This window comes from Eurytemora carolleeae, unplaced genomic scaffold (assembly GCF_000591075.1).
Source record: "Eurytemora carolleeae unplaced genomic scaffold, Eaff_2.0 scaffold636, whole genome shotgun sequence".
In the NCBI taxonomy this organism is placed as follows: Eukaryota; Metazoa; Arthropoda; class Copepoda; order Calanoida; family Temoridae; genus Eurytemora; species Eurytemora carolleeae.
This window is the reverse complement of record NW_019396671.1, coordinates 108903-131964: the sequence shown is the minus strand read 5'-3', so window position 1 is coordinate 131964 and position 23062 is coordinate 108903. Positions and strand designations below refer to the sequence as shown.

The window sequence follows — 23062 nt, the reverse complement described above, 5'->3', positions numbered from 1 at the left end:
AAATAAAAAATATTGATTAGTACACCCTCCCTCAATTAATTGAAACTTATTAGTTGAGAGAATAAAATAATATTGATTAGTACACCCTCCCTCAATTAATTGAAACATATTAGTTGAGAGAATAAAAAATATTGATTAGTACACCTTCCCTCAATTGATTGAAACATGTTAGTTGAGAGAATAAAAAATATTGATTAGTACACCCTCCCTCAATTAATTGAAACATATTAGTTAAGAGAATACAAATAATATTGATTTCTACACACTGCTCGGGACTAAAATGTTCTAAAGAAAAGGTTCATTACTAACGTTCTACACGCCCTCTTCTGTTTAAACGAAAAATCAAATATAAATCTGAATTTAGTTTTGAGAATTATGATTTACGATTCTCTGAGGGTAATAACTAAAAAATTGAACATCAAAGGGCAAGTATTTTTACCCATCTGATACGCTTGAACCACTAATTCATTTATTTACCACAATTTAGCGAATGAACCCACCAAAAAAGTTTACGGAAGAAATAAACAGAAGAAACTCAGAAATCATTTTCTATTTTAATGGAAGAAAACCATAAACCCTTTTCTGTATCAACGGAAGAAAACCATACACACTGTTCTGTTTAAACGGAAGAAAACGGTCCATACACCCTTTTCTGTTTAAACGGAAGAAAACCATACACTCTTTTTCTGTTTAAACGGAAGAAAACCATAAATACTTTTCTGTTTAAACAGGAGAAAATCACACGCACAATTCTGTTTAAACAGAAGAAAACCATACAAGCTGTTCTGTTTAAACGAAAAAAAACCTGAAGGAAAACTAAACACCTGGTATAGTTTCATTGGAAGAAAACTGGACACCTGGTCTACTTTCAATGGAAGAAAACTAAATAACGGATCTAGTTTCAATGACAGAAAACTTCACCTGGTCTAGTTGCAATGGAAAGAAACTGAACACCTGGTCTAGTTTCAATGGAAGAAAACTTAACAACTGATCTAGTTTCAATGGAAGAAAACTAAACACCTGGTCTAGTTTCAATGGAAAAAACTAAACACCTGGTCTAGTTTCAATGGAAAAAACTAACCACCTGGTCTAGTTTCAATGGAAGAAAACTTAACAACTGATCTAGTTTCAATGGAAGAAAACTTAACACCTGGTCTAGTTTCAATGGAAGAAAACTGGACACCTGGTCTACTTTCAATGGAAGAAAACTAAATAACGGATCTAGTTTCAATGAAAGAAAACTTCACCTGGTCTAGTTGCAATGGAAAGAAACTGAACACCTGGTCTAGTTTCAATGGAAGAAAACTTAACAACTGATCTAGTTTCAATGGAAGAAAACTTAACACCTGGTCTAGTTTCAATGGAATAAAACTTAACACCTGGTCTAGTTTCAATGGAATAAAACTTAACACCTGGTCTAGTTTCAATAGAAGAAAACTAAACACCTGGTCTAGTTTCAATAGAAGAAAACTGAACACCTGGTCTAGTTTCAATAGAAGAAAACTAAGCACCTGATCTAGTTTCCGTGGAAAAAAACTCAACTTTTAATGGAAGAAAACTTAGCACCTGGTCTAGTTTCAATGGAACATTTTTAATGAAAGAAAACTTTACAGCTGGTCAAGTTTCAATGGAAGAAAACTAAACACCTGATCTAATTTCAATGGAAGAAAACTTGACACCCGGTCCTTTTTTAAAGGAAGAAAACTAAACAACTGGTCTAGTTTCAATGGAAGAAAACTAAGCACCTGGTCTAGTTTCCATGGAATAAAACTTAACACCTGGTCTAGTTTCAATGGAAGAAAACTAATCACGTGGTCTAGTTTCAATGGAAAACACACGACACCCTGAACAAGACACCCTGATAGGATTGAAGGAAAATAAACATCCTGAGCTGGAAACTTTTGAATGGTGGATATCGGGATTAATGCTTGATGTCATCTTTTTCTAAATCTCCAGATTAAATATTGCTTGTTCTCCTCATGAATTTAATCTCCAGATTAAGGATATCACATTCTAAAGTTCCCAGCTCTGGATTAAGGATATTTCATTCTAAATATTAAGGATATTAAAAGTTTCCACAGTGGATATTCGGATTAGGAAGTCAGGATTAAAGTTGATCCATTCTAAAGTTCCCAGCTCTGGTTCATTTAATCATTCCTGGCACATATTACAGAGGCGCATGTATTTTGTTCATTGTATTATATATTCAACAAAATTAACAGAGAAAATAAATCCAAAAAATTATAAAAAAGAGGGAAAATACCTAAAAAATTTGAAAAGGGAAAAACTAAATAAGAGATAATTTTTAGATTTATTTAGTTTCAGCTTCAGATCTTATCTATCAAGAGTTAAAATCTTAAAATCTTAAATTGTTAGTCAGGTAAGATAATTGATTTTACTCCCCACGGGGTAAAAAAAAATAGGTTCCCACAATTTTTCTAATGCAGGACTTTTTGAATTAAGATTTTTTATTTTTATAACCAAAATTGACACTGCAAATTTACCTCCTGTTCGCGGCTCGTACGACCTTCAAGACGAGAGGGAGTGAAATTATCTTTTTAAAGAGAGGGGAGGGGGATAAAAAAAAAAACGAAACAGTGCGTAAAAAACAAAAATTAAAGAAAAAACTAAAAAAAAAACTTACATCTAAGGATCGAGGTAATAGGTTTGAGTGGGCTGGGTTGGGTTGGGTGGAAGGTTGGATTAGGGTTGATTGGGGAGAATCCAGGAGGTTGGGTTTGGAAACAGATTGATCATACATTGCATTGAGATTATTCAGGTTTGGTGTATTGTTATTCTCAAGGAGAGCTGAGTTTGGTTTAGAACCAATGGACAGGATGGGGGTCGGACCATCTAACAAAGAACTTGAGTCTAACTAAAAATGAAACAAAAAATGAAAAATAATATAAAATAAAATAATAAAAGTAAAAAATTATTGATCATAAAATAAACCTTTCATCTGCCTATTATACTGATTGGAGGTTAACCTTGAGTGTGGGAGAGGTTTCTCTTGAATAATTGGAAGATTGTTAAAATAAATTGAACAATTTAACAAGACAAGTTATTTTCAGACATTTATTTTGATAGATTGATTGACGGTCAATAGTAAAGTATGTAATGAGATAGCTTATTTCTACCATAATTATTAAATATGGGGGGAGGGATTAGTTACCCGTAGAGTAGCTCCATTATGTAGTTCAGGAAGAGCAACCGGGGCAGATAAAGGTTGAGGAACCTTTTCTTTTGAGAGTTCCGCTGGCAACTGAACACAAATATTTGTTGTTTGTAGAAAATCGGCATCTTTGTATTTGTATATTTTTTTGTTTCCACACCTTTGAGAAAAATGTCTGTCGGGAAACGGTCATTTTGGAAAAAAAATCTAGTTCAGACAATTGGGAAAATGTCTGCTGTAAATCAGTTATTCTGGGGAAATGTTTGTGGCGAAACGGTCATTTTTGAAAAGTCTGAGGGTATCAGTACTTGGAAAAATGTATTCTGTGAGTTCTGTATTTTAGTCAAATGTATTTTGGTCGATCAACGTTTAATTGAGAAAAAATTCGCGTTTAAGAGAGTAACGGGGAAAATGTCCATCGTGAAAATGTCTTTCGTGGGAAAATGTCACTTCGTAAAACTGCAAGTTAGAAAGAACCATCATAAATGAGTGAGTACCTGGTCTGGGATAGTATCATCCTGTAGAGCTCTGTAAACTAGATGCATTGCAACAGTAAACTCATACCTAGTCAAATAAAAGAGATATATTTTGATAAATATCAACCTTGAATTTGAAAAAGGAATATTAGAGATGGGATCTTCAAGAAGCCTCAGTGTCTCTAGACCTGTTTCATGCCAGCCCCCCCCCCCCCCACTTATTACTTCTAACCAATGCAATCTATTATATGTATACAATGCGGCTGAACCAATTGGGTTCAATTTTTGTGGTAACTCACTTGGACCCCAAGGAAATTTTTACTAGTCAAATTCCAAAATAATGACCGAGAAGAATTGTCTATGGAGATCAATGTCAATAGAAAAACCAGAAATTTTTAGAATAATAAGTACAAGCGACTTAAAAGACGTAAAATCCTAGAAAAAGAAACGTGAATAAATATTCAATATTTGAACTGAACTGAAACTGCAGATGAACTCCCCTTTAAAACCCACATGTGCCAACATTATCCATCACACAAACAATACATATGGAAGATGATATGGTAAAGATAATGAATTTATGATACAGAAAAATAAATATTCACTTAAATATCATCCCAGATTTCTTTCTAAATAAAAAGAATAAATATGAAAAAATGAACAATTAAATTTAAGATTTGGATCTGTTTTTCGGACAGATCCAGGATTCAGACCCTCATCAAAGTAAACTGGATCCCAAGCACTGAATTTATTGTTTACCTATCTAAGTTTCCATCTTTATCCTGATCTGCCAGATCCCATATCTTCCCAAGCATAGACATGGGAAGCTTGGATCCGAGCATAACATTCCGAACCTTGCACAAACAAAAAATATTGTTTTATTGGATTCATTTAAACTCATGCTGTTTTCCATGTTATTTTCAATGTTGTTTTCCGCCAGCCCCATGTTTATTATTTCTGATGAAAACTTTACGAGCTTCAATTAGCTTCTATAAGAACTGTAAACAAGTGTACGTGCAAGAAAACGAGGAAATACGATACGGGAAAAAAATTTAAATTGTTTTTCACAAATATTAAATTAAATCAAAATCATCTCAAATAAAATTTATTCGGCACATCTTTAAATTAATAAAAATTTTGTTAAACAGATTTAAACAGGAGAGCGTGGGAAGCCAGAGGTTATTTTAACCGTGTCTCCTGTTTGGCGAATGTAAATATTTGACTTGGGACGGATTGCGGTGAGATAGGGACGATGGCGGAGCCACGGCGGAGTTTACATTGTAACTAAACTTAACCTAGACAGCATGAAGCCGATACAACCTGCCAATTCTAATCATCATAGGCTCTTAAAACCACTCTCAGAACAAAATTTAAAAAATATATACGATGATAAATCAGATCTTTTTCAACATTTGAGCATGCATTACAGAAAAGACGATTACATTGAAAGTTCTGGCAAGTTTAGATCAAATGTTGTTTAAGGTAAATGCGATAAAGTATAGTATACTATAGTAAATGACATTAAATCGGACAGTAATATGTACTTTATCGCATGAAGGTACTCTTGTTCAATAACATTAAATCGGACTGTGAAATGTACTTTATCGCATGAAAGTACTATTGTTAAATAACATTAAATCGGACTGTGAAATGTACTTTATCGCATGAAAGTAGTATTGTTAAATAACATTAAATCGGACTGTAAAATGTACTTAATCCATGAAACTACTATAGTAAATGACATTAAATCGGACTGTAATATGTACTTTATCGCATGAAAGTACTATTGTTAAATAACATTAAATCGGACTGTAAAATGTATTTTATCAATGAAACTACTATTGTAAATGACATTAAATCGGACTGTGAAATGTACTTTATCAGCTATACTAGTAAAGATCTGAAAGTTTCCCCCACGTACAGGCTGATTAGTTTGTAGGCATTGTATCCAACCCTGAAATCATTCCTGCATGCAAGCTTATTTGAAAAACATTCTTGATAAACAATCTTCGCTTACTGTTATAAAATATTTACCGACATTTTCCTGCTTTTCATATGCATGTCGTAACGAAAGGTTAATGTAACAATCCTTGATATTGAACAAAGCCAATACAGAACTAAGATTATAAGAGTAGAGTTTTTACATTCTTTAATAATCTCACGTGTAATGACAGCTTTACAGTTTTATTGTAAACATAAAACATTAAGAAAAAAGTCTTGCCCAAGTTTTCTCAGTAAAATTGTCCATAATATTTGCTATTCTTTACAATAGAACTTGGCTAAGTTGTCCTACTACGTCCCCCCCCCCCCCTCTCCATACAATGAGACCCAAAAATGCAGGGATGTATATTGGGAATGATTTTAGGGGATAATAAATAAATTTTTGGGTAAGTAGTTAGAAAAAGAAAAAACTTCCCCTTTGATGCCCAGTTGTCCAATTTTTCATTTTTCTCCCTCAGATCAGGGGGCTAATTCTTATAAACATACGCCCCTGCATAAAAGTGTGGAAAAAGGAGAAGATATTAATGCATACAACCTTATTAGAGCACCTATGTGATGTAGGTCTGCACACCGCAAAATTAATATGTTTTATGTTCAGTGGACTAATAAAAATCATAAATCGAGTCTTAAAGTCGTCGTTTGCTTCCACAGTTTTAGAGGTTTCTCTGCCGAATTAGGACAGCTCTAGAGTAAGAGGTTGTGAATAGCAAAGATTATGAAAAATGCTAATTATTCTTGAGAAATTTTGAGCAAACCTTACTTTCTTGATGTTGATTGTTTACAATAAAACAGGTCCAATTCGTCAGATATTGCAGAATGTTAAAAAACTCAACCATCATACTCTACGTCATATATATCCTTGTTCCATGTCAAGGAATTCTAGGTAAAAATAAGGATTTTCAAGAGGTGAGGTGGTGGGGGGGATTATTTGTCAAGAAAATATAAACCCCTATACATGGTCCTGCTTTACCTTATCTCCAGGTAGTATCCCGTTGGTTGGTTTGAGCTGATTAAACAATGCATCATACTTCCTTTTCTCTTCAGGTTTAACCAGGAAGTTAATACTTGGAGCTGGTGTACCACGAGGTGCTGCTGCAACCTTAAAAAAACGAAATATAAATATATAAAAGTCAGAGAACAAAACTCTTGTATTTAATACCTTGTCCCTTATTCCCGATTGCCAAATCTTTGTATCGACTCTAAGCTCAAGACCCCCGAAATGGAATCCCAAAATCGGCATTAAAAATCCCCAGCCAGCAGACTGCACCTTAACTCTTAAACTCTTAAAAATGTCCTCTCTAGGAATTAAACTGGCAATATTTAACGACATAAGAAACAATAAATAAGAATATTTATCAAAATAATCTGCTCCATACAAGGACGCATATCTGATTGAAGTAAGGACGTTCAGTAAAGAAAAGTGTGGAGGACGAACCTTTATTAAGGTATTTATAAGATTAAGAGGACACACTAATGTGACATAAGCAGAACAATTTAAGGAATCCGAATCTGAAACCAAAATTAGGGTAATTTTTAAATTACTTAAAAATTTAATGGAGCTATATATTATTTGAGAGCAGGTATCAGTATTTCACCTCGGTTCTTTAGATTAGAGTTCTAGCACAATTATACTAAAAATATATTGATTCTTATTTTATTGTAGATTTTCATTTATTGTAATTGCTTTAAGCGACACATATACTGATCTTGTTTTTGGTCCCGGATAAAATTTGTACATTTTCACCCTAGAAGCATCAAAAGACACATTTTTAAAAATTGACACACAGTCATATATAACTAGCTGCCCGGCGCTGCTTGTAGCATTTTAAAAAATCAAATTAAAGAAAATTCTGATATAAAAAATATATTTTTTTTTACTTCTTCTTTAACCTATGTTACCCCCCGGGCACCCATGGGTTTCCTAAAAAAAATCAGCCGTTTCGGTCTGGCTATTATCATACAAATATATGTATATATCTGAGCTAAGAGCTTCATTATATAGAAAACTAGCTGGAGTGCCCAGCGTTGCCTGTGGAATAAAAAAATTGAAGTTTTAAAAAAAATATAGCTATAGTTTACACCTATATACATATTCAAATACATATACATGAGCTAAGAGCTTCATTATATAGATAACTATATACCTAGAATCGCCCATTATAAAAAAAAATCAATTTTGAAAAATTTTATTTTGTTTAGCCTATGTTACCCCCACTCCCCAAAAAACCAATGGGTTTCCTAAAAAAAATCAGTCCATTCGGTCCAGCCGTTCGACCAGCTATAGGTAACATATAAATATATATACAAATAGATATACATGAGCAAAGAGCTTCATAATCAAGATTATGTTTACTATTCTTTCTATCAAGATTAAAATGTTTCATTTAATTTCTTGTTTTACATATGCATGATAATTGACTGTCATTGAACTTTTTACTGAACATTGGGTTATACTTTTATTTTCTGAAATCACTCAAAATTTTAATGTGATTTGTTAAACAGATAACTTGCTAGGGAATATATTTTTTCTGAAAAAACATTTTGCCCACGCATTTATGGAGGTAGATTTTTTTATCATCGCCAATTAGCACTTACAATTTTTAAATGAATGTTTTTTTTTTATAATGATCAATCATTAGCAGATATCAATAATGTAGGATTTGAACGCGAAGCAAAACATTTTAATTGATTTATTCACCTCAAAATTGATTTTTGATTAGGTTAAAAATAAACCGGTAACTTCAGAAACAAATTCGCAGACAACATTTTTTTCAATGCATTGTAACGGATGACACATGGTTTAAACGCCAAGCATTCTACACTCAAGTAGATGTTTGAAATTTAATATATTGGAAAAATTTAAGAAATATCTGCAAACTTAGTTTTTACAAGCATTGTCAAAAAGTCAGGAAAACTTACAATTAATAAAAAACAGAAATGCTAATGGACAAGAAGAATTAAGTTAATTCAAACAACATTGTTGGGTGGGCGGGGGGGGGGAAAGAGAAAAAAGTTCGGTAATAAGCTCAGATTGCAAATTGTCCAAGGCATCGACTGCACTTCATAAATAATTCTAGACGACGACTTAAATTAAATCTAACCGTATAGATCTAAAATTCAAGTCCATTAACCTCTGATTTAATCCAAATGAGCCCGGATACGGATTTCAATACTCCAAAAAAAAACGGATTGTTTACCTTAGCTCCGGGAGCAGTTAGATCCCCGAAGTTTGGAGCTGGAGATTCATCAAGAATACTTTCAAGAAGGAGTTCCCTGTTTGCCTGGCTGAGAGCAACAAGTTTACAGGCAATGAAGAGTCCTTTTTTATCCAGAAAACCTTGGCCTTCATGATCAGACAAATCCCAAATCTAAAACAGGAAGAAAAATAATTCATTCTTTCTCTGACGTTGTATTAATTAGCACCGCTTATTTTGACCTACTCTGTTTAAAACAGTGTTTTAGAATTTAGATGTATTTGAAGAGAAACGTGGTATTTAACATAAGGATTTGTCTTGGTTTACTAGCTTAAAGAAGTGTCAAAATTCAAAAATTTCGCATATCGTTTCTGAAGCCCCAAATTCACAAGTGAGTTTTAAATAGAAACCACAATTGAAATTAACCTAATTTAAAGAAGGAATCCTGGATATCTCTTTAGTTTTTAATCTAGAAAAGCTTTTCAGGGTACAGTTGAGAATGAAGGGTCACGTATTTTTAAGTTTACAGTCCCATATTATTATACGTGTGCCAAAGCACCCGGCCCCCTAGCCGCGGCGCTCGACCCCCTACTCTGTCCTAGCAGCAGCACTCGGCCCCCTAGCCTGTCCAAGCCGCAGCGCTCGGACCAGAAATTGTCTTAACCTAACCCAACTTTGAAACAATAAAAAAAAATAATAATAATTTTGCTGAAAATAAGTGGTCATGTAAAAAATTAATAGGAGGGGGGTCCAAAAGTCGTTCTCTAGGACAGACCCAAAGTGTCTATAAAATTCGGCATTAATACGTAACGACAAATTTCTTTCAAAGTTTGACACAGCACTTTTGATAGTGACAGAACAATTACGAGACAGACTTGAAACTTTCATTGACGACTAAAATTAACAGAACTGATATTGCGCCAAGATGTTCAGATAAACGAACGCATATTGAGAGGTGTCGGGTGAAAAGGGACTGGGAGGGGCACATCACACTTTTAGATTCTCTTACCTTCCCAAGTGTGTGATCCGATAATCCGGAGGATTTAAGAAATTTCGCAGCATCCATAGGAGCTACTCGTCCGGTGTTATTAGGATCCAACCTTTTCCAGTATATCTCAAACTGGGGCATGAAGGGCCCTGCCACCTACAATAATTGATATTAAGACGGTTGAAAATAATTAAATGAATCGTGTTTATGAAAATGAGATAATTATTGGAATCACAGGGTTCTAACTTTCGATGTAGATGACGTAGCATATATAACAAAACCTGGTTCAAAAGTTTCAAAAATATTCACCGAGTTTTTTCCGTGGAAAATATTCACGAATTTTGGCCATTAAGAGTCTATTAATTGTAAAAAACACTTACTTTGGAGGGCGACGGTATTTCCGCCATGTCTGAGTCTGCTAGAATGAACTAAACTCTGTGCTGTGATTGGTTGGTTCAGAATTGTTCAACCAATGGGAGCAGAAATCAATACTAGTCACGTTACTTAGCCCCACCTGATTGTCAACATTACGCTATTTTCTAACTAATTCAATTACTAGCATAATTTAAATTATAGTACCCCTACCCCTTTACACCCCCTTTCCCCAGTCCCCAACAGAAGGGGAAGAAGGGGGTACGCGACAGGCGCTGCAACTTTTATGGTGTAAAATAATTGTTCAAGATATCCCGATCAGGCGCGTACAGAGGATCGGTTATGCAATATATTTTTCAGGAGAAATAATAAAATTTTTATCTTGGCGTTATAGGTCAGAAGTGTCGAGTATAGCGGATTTGCGTAGGTCGAAAAATACACCATCGGTGGGTGGGGGGGGGGAGAACAGTACCTCCCCCTGGAAGAATATGGGACGAGGGAGGGACCCCAGAACTCCTCAACTGCTAATCACCGCCACCCAAATGTGTTTTGCGGCAAGCGCACTCCTCAATTGGTAATCTCCACCACCTCAACTGCATAATCAGCCGAAAAAAGCGTAACATTAAATCAGTTATTTCTTAGAAATAATACCATATTGAGCTCTGTTAATGGCCCCATGGTGTAAAATATTCTTTGGCCCCCCCCTAAACATTTTTAGGGGGGGGGGCAAGAAAAATGTGTGTTATACTTAAACAATAAAAAACTAACCTTATCAACTGGATATTCAGTTATAAGTCAACACATCTGATATAAAATGAAACAAGAAATCTATTCTGGTCAGGGGCGGATACAGGGGGGGTTTTTTTTATTTTATGATAAGAGCTCTTAAATTTTCTCAGGGTCTGGATTCATGAATCGCTAAATTGCAAAACAGGGTGGACTTCGTCATTTCTTGCCCCCCCCCCCCCTACAGGGGGGGCAAGACTTCTTAAGGGAGGGGCATGCCCCCCCCTAGTTGCGCGCTTGCATACTAAGCGCTAGAAATAAAATTATGTTTTTTTAGTTTCAAATACCCATATGCCCTAAAATATCAAGTGAAGACGATTGAACACAAGAAATGTTGCCAATTTTGAGAGGAAACTTTAACCCATTATTAGTGGACTTAATACTTCATTTTCAGTAGGGGTGGGGATGAGACTAATTTTTCAAAATTTTATGTTCTTTCTATGCATATAATTGTTGTAGATGAAAATTGAACTCGAGTAGGCGAATACAAAAATCTAAACAATGTAAAGGTTTTTTGAAAATATCTTTTATATGCATGAGACGAGATAATTTTTAGTAAACATGGCAGCCCAACCTTTTAGTATCTTAAAGCCAATCATGAAATGCAGTCATTAAATCAGCGAATTGGATCTAAGATTCGGCTAAAATGAACTGTGCCTTGACTCTCAGTTTTTGTTGACCAAACAAATCTAAAAACAATTTGAAAATTTAGTTTAAGTCAATACAGATGCCATAAATCCCCGATAGATTTCGAAAATTGTGTTAAAAGTGCATTAAATTAAAATCTCAGAAAACTAAATTTTACGGTGATTACCAATTGAGGTGGTGGAGATTACCAATTGAGGAGTGCACTTGCCGCAAAACACATTTGGGTGGCGGTGATTACCAGTTGAGGAGTTCTGGGGTCCCCCCCTCATATGGGACGGGATGTCGGCATACACCAAAAATCGGTTAATATCCAGTTCATCCAGTCCGATATATTTAATAAGATTGTTGTGCCTTCAACCTTGCAGTTGCAGCCATTCAATATATGGTTTGTTGTTTCTTGTCTTCTACCTTAATGCAATTCAGCCATAGAGAATAGAATATATAGAGAGGAATTAAAAGAATCTCTTGGTTTTCATTTTTTCAGTCCCTTTCAGCCTGAAAGGGAGTTCAAAGTGTACAAATCATGTAAATGTTCATAAATTATATGCAGTAGAGTACATTAATACAGTATGTTCCCTAGACTATCCATTTCAATTTCGAATTTTTTAAACTGTTAAATAAACTTTATAATTCAGTATGGAAACAGTACAACAAAATGGCCGTTTTACACTTTTTTCTAGTAAATTCCTCTCTATATATTCTATTCTCTATGAATTCAGCGCCTGTCTGTAAGCATAGTTTACTGAGATCTGATGCAAATTTTCCCCAAATTGTAGAAGGTTGGTTTGTGTTGGCAGGGTGTCCAAACAGGAGTTGAGCAGAAATTTCAGTGTACCCTTCTTAACTCAATATTCAATTATTACAATATATTTTTTTATTTTAAAACAAACTATGTTCTAACATTGTTCTTCATTATGTTTTTTTTATATAGTTAATTGGGAAGTGCAGGGCATGGGCAAAATCTCAATAAAATCTATTTTCTACAAAAAATCTGACATTTTTCATTATGAAATAAACTTAATTTTAAAATAAACTTTAGTTTAATCATGTTCCCTATATTTTGTTAGTTATCACAGGAAATTTTTAAAAATTCTAGATCTGAGGAAGAAGAATATTAAGAACATGGTTTTCAAACAACAGAGAAGTTCTCAATCAATAAGAGAAGTTATCAATCAACTCGCACATCACAGAAAAGTTGTCAATCAACTCATACAACAAAGAGAAGTTCTCATTTACCACGTACAACACAGAGAAGTTGACAATCAACTCGTACAACACAGAGAAGTTCTCAATCAACACGTACAACACAGAGAAGTTCTTAATCAACTCGTACAACACAGAGAAGTTCTCAATCAACACATACAACACAGAGAAGTTCTCAATCAACAGGTTCAACACAGAGAAGTTTTCAATCAACTTGTACAACACAGAGAAGTTGTCAATCAACTCGTACAATACAGAGAAAATGTCAATTACTACTTACAACACAGAAAAGTTGTCAATTATAACACATTCAACACAGAGAAGTTGTCAATCAACACATACAACTCAGATAAGATATCAATCAACTCGTAGAACACAGGGAAGATTTCAATTACCAAATACAACACAGAGAAGTTGTCAATTAATACGTACAACACAGAGGCATTGTCAATCAACTCATACAACACAGAGAAGTTGTCAATCAACTCGTACAACACAGAGAAGATGTCAATCAACAGGTACAAAACAGAGAAGTTGTCAATCAACACGTACACCACACGTAGTAATGTCAATCACTACGTACAACACAGAGAAGTTGTCAATTATAACAAATTCAACACAGAGAAGTTGTCAATCAACACATACAACACAGGAAAGATTTCAATTACCAAATACAACAAAGAGAAGTTGTCGATTAACTCGTACAACACAGAGAAGTTGTCAATCAACACGTACAACACAGAGAAGTTGTCAATTAACTCGTACAACACAGAGAAGTTGTCAATCAACTCGTACATCACAGAGAAGTTATCAATTAACTCGTACAAAACAGAGAAGTTATAAATTAACTCGTACAACACAGAGAAGTTCTCGATCAACTCATACAACAAAGAGAAGATGTCAATTACCACGTACAACACAGAGAAGTTGACAATCAACTCGTATAACACAGAGAAGTTCTCAATCAACACATACAACACAGAGAAGTTCTCAATCAACTCGTACAACACAGAGAAGTTCTCAATCAACACGTACAACACAGAGAAGTTGTCAATCAACAGGTTCAACGCAGAGAAGTTGTCAATTAAAACGTACAACACAGAGAAATTGTCAATTAACACGTTCAACACAAAGAAGTTGTCAATTACTACGTACACCACAGAGAAGTTGTCAATTATAACACATTCAACACAGAGAAGTTGTCAATCAACACATACAAAACAGAGAAGTTATCAATCAACTCGTACAACACAGGGAAGATTACTATTACCAAATACAACACAGAGAAGTTGTCAATTAATACGTACAACACAGAGACGTTGTCAATTAAGAGGTACAACTCAGAGAAGTTGTCAATTAACACATTCAACACAGAGAAGTTGTCAATCAACTTGTACACCACAGAGAAGTTGTCAATCAACACGTACAACACAGAGAAGTTGTCAATCAACATTTACAACACAGAGAAGTTGTCAATTAAAACGTACAACACAGACAAATTGTCAATTAACACGTTCAACACAAAGAAGTTGTCAATCAACATGTAAAATACAGAGAAGCTGTCAATCAACACGTTCAACACAGAGAATTTGTCAATTAACTCGTACAACACAGAGAAGTTGTCAATTAACTCGTTCAACACAGAGAAGTTGTCAATTAACTCGTACAACACAGAGAAGTTGTCAATTAACTCGTTCAACACAGAGAAGTTGTCAATTAACTCGTACAACACAGAGTAGTTGTCAATTAACATGTACAACACAGAGAAGTTGCCAATCAACACGTACAACACAGAGAAGTTGTCAATCAACTCGTACAACACAGTGAAGTTGTCAATCAACTCGTACAACACAGAGAAGTTGTCAATCAACTCGTACAACTCAGAGAAAATGTCAATTACTACGTACAACACAGAGAAATTTTCAATCAATTCGTACAACAAAAAGAAGTTGTCAATTAACAGCTTCTCTTAAATCTTAATGTCCTTACTTGTCAACTCGTACAACACAGAGAAGTTGTCAATTAGCAGCTTCTCTTAAATCTTAATGTCCTTACATGAAAACTTGAAATTTGATAAATGCTTGTTAGGAATCAAACCCTTATTAATAAAAACTCGTCTTCATTGTATTAATATAATCACCGACCATATTATAAAACTTGTTTTTAAAACCTTAAAGGGAGAGACCGGTTGGCATGGTACTTGAGCTGAAAGTATAGAGTATTGTAGAGAAAAACTTTAGGATTTAATTGATACGAATCAATCAACCATACAAGCGATCCTAGCTGAAAGAATTTACATAAACCTACAAGATTTTAAAATTAATTTTAATAACTTATTTTCAATGATATAAGTTAATTATTTTTGTCAACCTGTTTGTATGCATCCAGCCAAGTATTTGTTACATGTTTGGTCCATGTTATTTAAGATTTGCAAAATAGCGTTTCTCTGCTGACTGAAAAAAAATTGTGAAATATTACAAACGACTCTATGCTCTTATTAAAAAATTGTACACCGTAAAAATGTCTCATTGGTGTTAAATGAATCCTAAAGTTTTTCTCTAAAATACTGCTTCAGCTCCACTGCCATCCCTAGCCGGTTTCTCCCTTTAAAAATAAAAAAAAATTATGATATGTTTTTGTTTAATTTCTCTGTTTTGTTCTTAAAAAGATTTATTATTAACTGTAGGTGAAGTAATCAGCGCACTGCCCAGGTCTTTTTTCTCCCTAAATTCTTCATTTTGAAATGGATAAAGTAAGGTATCAAAATTCTGAGGGGAGCTACGGTGTAGCCACGCCCTCCCCCTTTACAAGTTTAGAGTAGGGTACTGCCCCCCCCCTGTACACGCTTAATGGTTAATATGTACTGTTTGTTATATGTTTTGTATTATGAATAAGAAGCATGCAAGTTTACAGATTGGCTAGTAACTTTTTTATATTAATTTATTATAAAAGATATTTCGTGCTTGTGCATATCTAACTTTTTTTCATTAAATATAACAATAGCTATAGCTTGTACCCAGTATTCTTGAGCACAAATTCATACATTTCAATACAATTCAATTTTGGATTGCCATGAAAAATGATAAATCATATACGAATATATATATTTTTTATATTTATACATATATATAAATAAAAAAGTGTATTTGTTGACAGATAACAGCAACACGCTAGACAAATCCGGATAATAGGCCGGTTAGGATTTTGAAAGGGGTGTTTATTATCCCCAGACGATTCTTTCCCGATGGCCGAACAATACACACACAACAGAGTAACCCCGTCTCAGAAATTCGATAACAAAATCTTTATTTCCTAAAAAATAACATAAATTATAGGTCATGTTTAATTGTACAATGTTATAATGAATGTTAATAGTAGAAAAAATCTTACGAATTATTTAAGGATAGAAGGGGTGACTTATTTGTTGATCAGTATTGAAATACGTTTTTTTAACTTCTGAAAAATTACAGTTGAATATTTAACGAAATTCACTTATGCTTCTTATGAAAATATTTTGCTTAACTTTAATGATTTCACAACAACGAAAATATTTTAAGCTCCGTCGGAGGAGGACAATGGAATTTGCGGGCTGAAAATTTGGTTTGGCTGTCTCCGACAGGAGATTCCAGTAGAAGACGACATTTTATAGAGGTTTTAAAATTAATGGTTAACAGTATTATGAATATATCTAATATTGCAATATCAATTTTGCAGTGTTATAAGTCTATATTTGGTCTTTATTATAAAGGTTATCTTGGCATTCAATTAAAGATAATGTTAAAAAAATAATATCTCATAATTATGTAAATATTTGTTTTTGAAGTTTTTCCAACCCACATACCATCCCTGCATGGACCCTGGAGAATGTGAGGTTTCACGCGAAATTAGGTCAATTCTGCTCAGCTGTTTTTGATGACAACAAACAGACAGACAAAATTGTGTCATACATAACTACTTGTTTGCCGTGACTGCTAGGAATAATGGTTGATTGCTTCATTGTTTTTTTTTCACTATTAGAGTTTGTAATTGAGAGATAGGTCGCTTAAGAAATTAGTATAACAAAAGGTGAAAAATTCACAGGTTTTAGTCAAATAAAATTAAAAGAGAATCTGTAGAAAATAGGACTTGGCAAAAAAGAATGATTTTGTATTGCTTTAGAAAAGATAGCCTCTCTTAAAAGAAGAACAGCTATAGCTTCAACTTACTTAACAGAACTTTATATTAAACATTTTTGTAAAGTAATAGATATTTCATTGCAAAAACATTCACAAAAAAAGTTAAGTATTTAATAAAAATGTTGCCGGTCTAACATAAAAAAACATATTTCTAAGACTTTCCAAATTAAAATAAAGAGCGAAAAATAATATTCTTTAAATTATAATTGAATAATTTCTAAAATCAATGTTTAGCCAAAAAATGTATCAATTCCATATTATTATGGAACAATTATATATTTATGCCCTTTTTTTCAAAGATTAAGGTGATATTTGAAACGGATATGCTTTATAACTCTCTCTATAGTACATATAGCTATATATATATAGCCTCAATTTCAGTCCATGTATTAACGATTTTGGACATTTTTTATTTTTATTATAAAAATTTCTGACGATTTGTGTCCAAACCTTCAAACTTGAATAGATATTATAAAATAGCAAATTGTTTTATTTTAAAAAACTAAAACAACGGTTGGTTCACAACGGCACCATTCATCTGATCAAAAAAGTAACGTTCTGAATATGAATGCAATTCCTAAATTGGTGGAAATTACATTTTAAAAGTTTTTAAATTTAAAATGATATAATGCAATTCAATAACATCGCATGAATATGAAAGTTAGTATAAGCATCATGGGAACCATGAGTTTAATCAATGAGTTGGGATAAATTCTGTACAGTCGTCTCTGAAGTCTAGTTCTTTGAGACTAAACCTTGCTTTATTTTGATTATTATGCCTGTTTTCCTTGATGCATTGATGAATCTTAGGACACAAACCCGCGAACAAAAAACAAATATTTTCCTTTTCTTACAGAGATCTATGAATAAAAAATCATCTCCTATATAAAAAGATTTTTTTAAATCCCCCCGCCCCCCCACCCCTTTTCTTTGAGTGAATTCTCGAGAATGAGTCTGTATCTAGCATGTATTAGAGGATGAGCGTGTCAGGCTCTCTTTATCTAATATCTCTCTCTCTCTTTCTCTCTCTCTAATTTAACGTGTTTTGCAACTAAAGCTGTTTATACAACACGATATCCTTCACGAGGTTTCTTTGGTTAGAAGATATACAGACTCACAGCGCCTTGTAAGAGCATATCTGAAAAGTAGAATAGATCTCTTTAAAAAAGATGAAATTATGATAAAAGCGTAAGAAAATTGTTGACAGATCTAATGGTTTTTTTTTTTAACTGAAAACTAGACAGAAGAAAAAGGTTAAATGTATTCATATACTACCCTTTTACCAATTAATGCTACGTTACTGGGGTGACTTTTTTACCTCGTAGCTCCTCTAGTTTTGATTTTACTCACAAGTATGAGAGAAGCCAATTAATTCAATTACATAAAATAAAAAAATAAACATTTTTGTTCTTCTCAAAAAGTTTGGTTATCTATATATAAATTTGGCTTGTCTGTTTGTATCCAATAAACGTCAAAACGGCTGAACCGATCGGGCCCACATTTTTTGTGGCACCTCGCGTTATCCCAGGGAAGGTTTATGAATGATAAAAATTAAAAAAAAATGTGTTTTAAAGGTTTTTAATTTTGTAAAAAAATTTAAATTCTTGAATATCCGCGAATATTTTTTTAAAAATCCGCAAAATTTTTTTCTTCTTTGTTTTTTCAATGTAAACAAAAAGAACATGTTCACAATTTAAATAGAAGATACCCTAGGGATTAAAAAAATATAAGATTTAAATTTTACCTGCAATGTGTTTTAGTTTGACGTGAACTGTGCGTCGATAATTTGGCACACGTAACATGTGCCATTATTTGTAAACAATGGGATTGAAAAGAAATATCTCAGGGGGTTTAAAGGTAATTTTTTTAAATAAAACCACTCCCTGGTAGTCCAATGAAATTGCTACACAGGCAATATCTCAACTCGTATAATTCAACAAATACCAAAGCTTTCTTTCAAGCAATTACCTTAGCTTCCAAATCCTCTCTGCCCATATTTTACAGCGTAATTTAAGTATGTCGCATGATTTGAGCTAATCATGTTAAGTATTCGATTGAAACGCAGTTTCAATGAATAATCTCAATATGTCTATTGTCTAAGTTTAAAACATGAAATCATTTTTGACGTATTTACGTTCTGCAAGTTTTCAGAATATCATGTTTACCCCCTTTTTGCTGCAAACGTACATATATACAATATATATATATATGTTAGAAATTAAAGTAAACACGTTTAATTAAAATCTTCAATAATTTCGATTATAGCTCCTTTTTAAAAAGCTGATGAAAAGAACTAAAATGTTTCTAATTGTATCCTTTAAATTTTTTTTCTTAAATTTGGTTTTCTTTTAACAATAATTTTAGATTTTCTATAAAATGATATTCCAGGGCCCAACAGGTTATATAGCATAAATATGTGAAGTACACCTGCATTATGGAAATAGTACAACAAAATGGCCGTTTTACACTTTTTTCTAGTAAATTCCTCTCTATATATTCTATTCTCTATGTTCATAGCACATGCTTTTGACCCCTATACTAATACGCCATTTTGCATTTGATAATAATACAGAATGCGCAAATAAACATGAGAATTAAGTTACGGTTTTAATATTCTCATGTTCTTAAAGAAAGACTTTTAGAGAAGTGGAAAATTCTGGAACGGGCTGGGTATAGTGTTTTGTTCATTTGTGAGGATCAATATTCAATTCTGGAACGGGCTGGGTATAGTGTTTTGTTCATTTGTGAGGATCAATATTCAATTCTGGAACGGGCTGGGTATAGTGTTTTGTTCATTTGTGAGGATCAATATTCAATTCTGGAACGGGCAGGGTATAGTGTTTTGTTCATTTGTGAGGATCAATATTCAATTCTGGAACGGGCTGGGTATAGTGTTTTGTTCATTTGTGAGGATCAATATTCAATTTAAGAAAAAAATCTAAATAAAATATACAGTTGATAAAAAGTGGAAACAAACCAGATTGGAAATAAAAAAAAATGGATTTCTATGATAACCTCATCAGTACTAAAACAAAATAATATAAATAAAACATTTACAAAAAAATACATGTATAAAATATAACAGATTTAGAATTAGTAGGATAAAAGTATCCTAAAAAGTTTAGGCCATCAGTCTTTGTTGATCTAATTTCAGCATCAAGTGCAATCTTAAACTGATCGAGTTTAATGTTGGAAAACACATTTTAAGATACATATTTAAATATTTAATAATGTTGATTGACTGAAAACTGGTTTTGTGAAACGGCTGGACCAAATTGGCTGACATTTTTTGAGTTTTGAGTACCCCAGGAAACATAGGCTGAAAAATTCGAAAAAAAAATTTCTGTAAAGTGCGAAAATTCTAATTTGTTTAAATCGAATTTTTTTTTCAAATTCAATGTAAAAAATTTCACGGCGTGGGCACTTCAGCTTGTACAAGGATGTAAGGCAAGGAAAGTTATTTCAGAAATGTACACATCTTTTGTACCGCAGTGTACTGTCTCTGGGCGCTAATGTAAACACAAGACGGATGTAGAAGAGAGAACTGGTTTCATTATGTACACAGAGTATACACAACCGCAATTACACCCTTGGTAGACCTTAGATATTTCAAACTATGATATCTGTTAGATCAAATAATCTAACTTTGAATTGTCAAAGGTTTACGCCATCAGGTTTCAAAAATAAGGATTAGAAAATTTTAGTTTGTGTCAAAGACATTCCTTTGTAGGAAAATTATTAGACCGTAATAAAGAAACCAAAATGAAAAATCATCCTTTTTAGTTTCTAAACGATACTGTTCAGGGGTTGGGTACAACTGCAACCTATGACCTGGAAAGCGGAAAGTTTGTACATATATTATATGTACATACATTCATAAAAAGATATGTGTGTGTACACTGTACATACTGCCCTGAAAACTTTTCACGGAATGAATGAATGACAAGCGCCCACGCTAAATATTTATTTTTCAGTATTATCTTTGAAAGTACATATATCGGTTGACGGTCTCCCCCCTCCCCCTTCAGTTTCAGCTTTCCACTGTAAAACCTCTTAAGAAATTTTAGAAACACACTCTGTCTGTGCAGAGAAAATTGAGACTTAAGAGTTAGGACATTTTTTATTTTTTACATTTTTTATTTTTTTTTTATCGATTTTGATGGTTATTATATCGTTAGAACTGTCGAGGGTCAACCCAGACCGAAATATATTTTCAATAAATGTGGAACTAACATCTACTTTTTTACTCTACAGAGGTTTGGTCCATCACCATCACCGAATTTTAAATTTAGTCGACATTTATACAGGGTTACTCACAAAGGATGAGACTTCAGGGACGACTTTGTATCCATGACTCCCAGCAACTGTAAATGTGTTTCTTTTTTTGTCAAATCGTTAATTAAGCCATTAGATTACAATATTTAAGGCAGAAGACTTAATTCAAACTTGGGATCGTCATATTTTAAGAGTTTCTGGTCGTCTTTGCAGTCTCATCCTTTGTGGGTAACCCTGTATATCCAGAATGTTTTAAACAGCCTTTTAAACAATGATTACCAGAAAAATCTGGATAGGAAGGCGATTTTTAAACTCAAGTAACAAGTATGTGACTTTAAAACAGTCCGATGAACATGAGGCACAGCAATTGTGCTGTGCAAACAGACCCATTTCATTCACTTACTAAGTGATTTAGTAACTTACAATAACTACAGTTTTCTTGCTATTTCTGTAGTTGTACAATACTTTTTTCACTGAACATTTTTATATAAACATTTTCATGTATCATTCGACTCTTTCATGGGTGTACAATGTACAGGGGGATACAGAATTTAAGTGAGGGGGGTGCTAGATTATTTAGGTACAAACAAATCCTGATTTAGGAACCAAAAATGAGCATCGGGTGAAATTTTTTTTTGACTTAAAAGACTCAAAAAGAGTAAAAATTAATGTCTAAAAAACTAGATTTTTAACTTATCACACATGGTTTATTAAAATAGAAGAGTTACTTTAGAATGTACATAAAAAGAAGAAAGAAGAGTAACCTGTAACTTGAGTAAGCTAACATTTTATAGAGAACATCATACATGATCATTAACAAATAACAGGTACGTTTGGAGAAGCGCAACTAGAGGGGGGGGGGGTGGCCGGTTGGGCAAAAAAGCTAGTTAAGTGCCTTAATACGTTTAATCAAGACTCGGGAACAAAGCACAAACAACTTGGTATATCACATTACAGATAGGAAGAAATATCGTACTTGAGAATAGGAACAAAGCCAACAAGTCAGCTAAGCAAATGTAATTTAGGATTTTAGGAACAAGGTTAAAAAAAGAAAGAACTATGCACATTATAAGTTCATAGAAAAGGAATAATACAAAACACAAATGTTGGGTGAGTTAGGAACAAAACAGAAAGTACTAGATTAGGAACATCAAAAGAGGATTGATGAACAAAATAACTATCAAATGGAAACTATGACAGGAACATGGACTATTGAACCAAGAGCCAGCTAGGTAAATTAAAAAAAAACTAGGAGTTTCAAACATGCATTAAGAACGAACGAAGGACAATAAATGAAAATCGTTCTCTAGGAATACCATTTATACATTTATCGTTCACATTTACTTGTTGATTTTGAAATTAAATTCAAGATGTGCAGTGTGTCGCGTATTAACACCAATAAAACAAAAACACAATATCGTCGTCCTTCATCGTTGGTTATATTTATTTTTAACAAGCTAGAAAAATACTTTTTTCGTCGTACTGATGATTCAATTATTTACTAAATTTCTTCTAATTTTATTATTCCATTAAATAATCAAATAACTTGAAAAAGGGTTACACATACAATTTATCAAATTTTGCCTCGAAATCTGTCAGGGGGTGCGAAGGTCCTACTGCCCCCCTCCCCCATTATCCGCCCCTGGTACTGTACGTAGAGATATTGTAGAGATCCAACCCAATAATAATCTAAAATTAAGACTGTTTAAACATATATCTCTATAATCTCTCGATCTGATTTTAACATAATTTCTTGTATTTTAAATATTTTT

The 23062-nt window shown here is 33.3% G+C and overlaps 1 protein-coding gene across 1 annotated transcript in view; it reads right to left on the bottom strand.

The window, feature by feature from the left end:
• The window catches only part of LOC111707189 (epidermal growth factor receptor substrate 15-like 1), a 29960-nt gene extending 19608 nt beyond the window's left edge, over positions 1-10352 (bottom strand). Inside the window, exons 1-8 of the mRNA XM_023480244.1 lie at positions 10212-10352; positions 9853-9987; positions 8847-9017; positions 6620-6748; positions 4408-4502; positions 3670-3736; positions 3173-3262; positions 2645-2875 (exon numbers count right to left, since the gene is read on the bottom strand). Coding sequence (XP_023336012.1) covers positions 2645-2875; positions 3173-3262; positions 3670-3736; positions 4408-4502; positions 6620-6748; positions 8847-9017; positions 9853-9987; positions 10212-10238 — 945 coding nt within the window. The 5' untranslated portion in view covers positions 10239-10352. The remainder of the gene's footprint in view (positions 1-2644; positions 2876-3172; positions 3263-3669; positions 3737-4407; positions 4503-6619; positions 6749-8846; positions 9018-9852; positions 9988-10211) is intronic.
• Positions 10353-23062: the final 12710 nt, after the last annotated feature.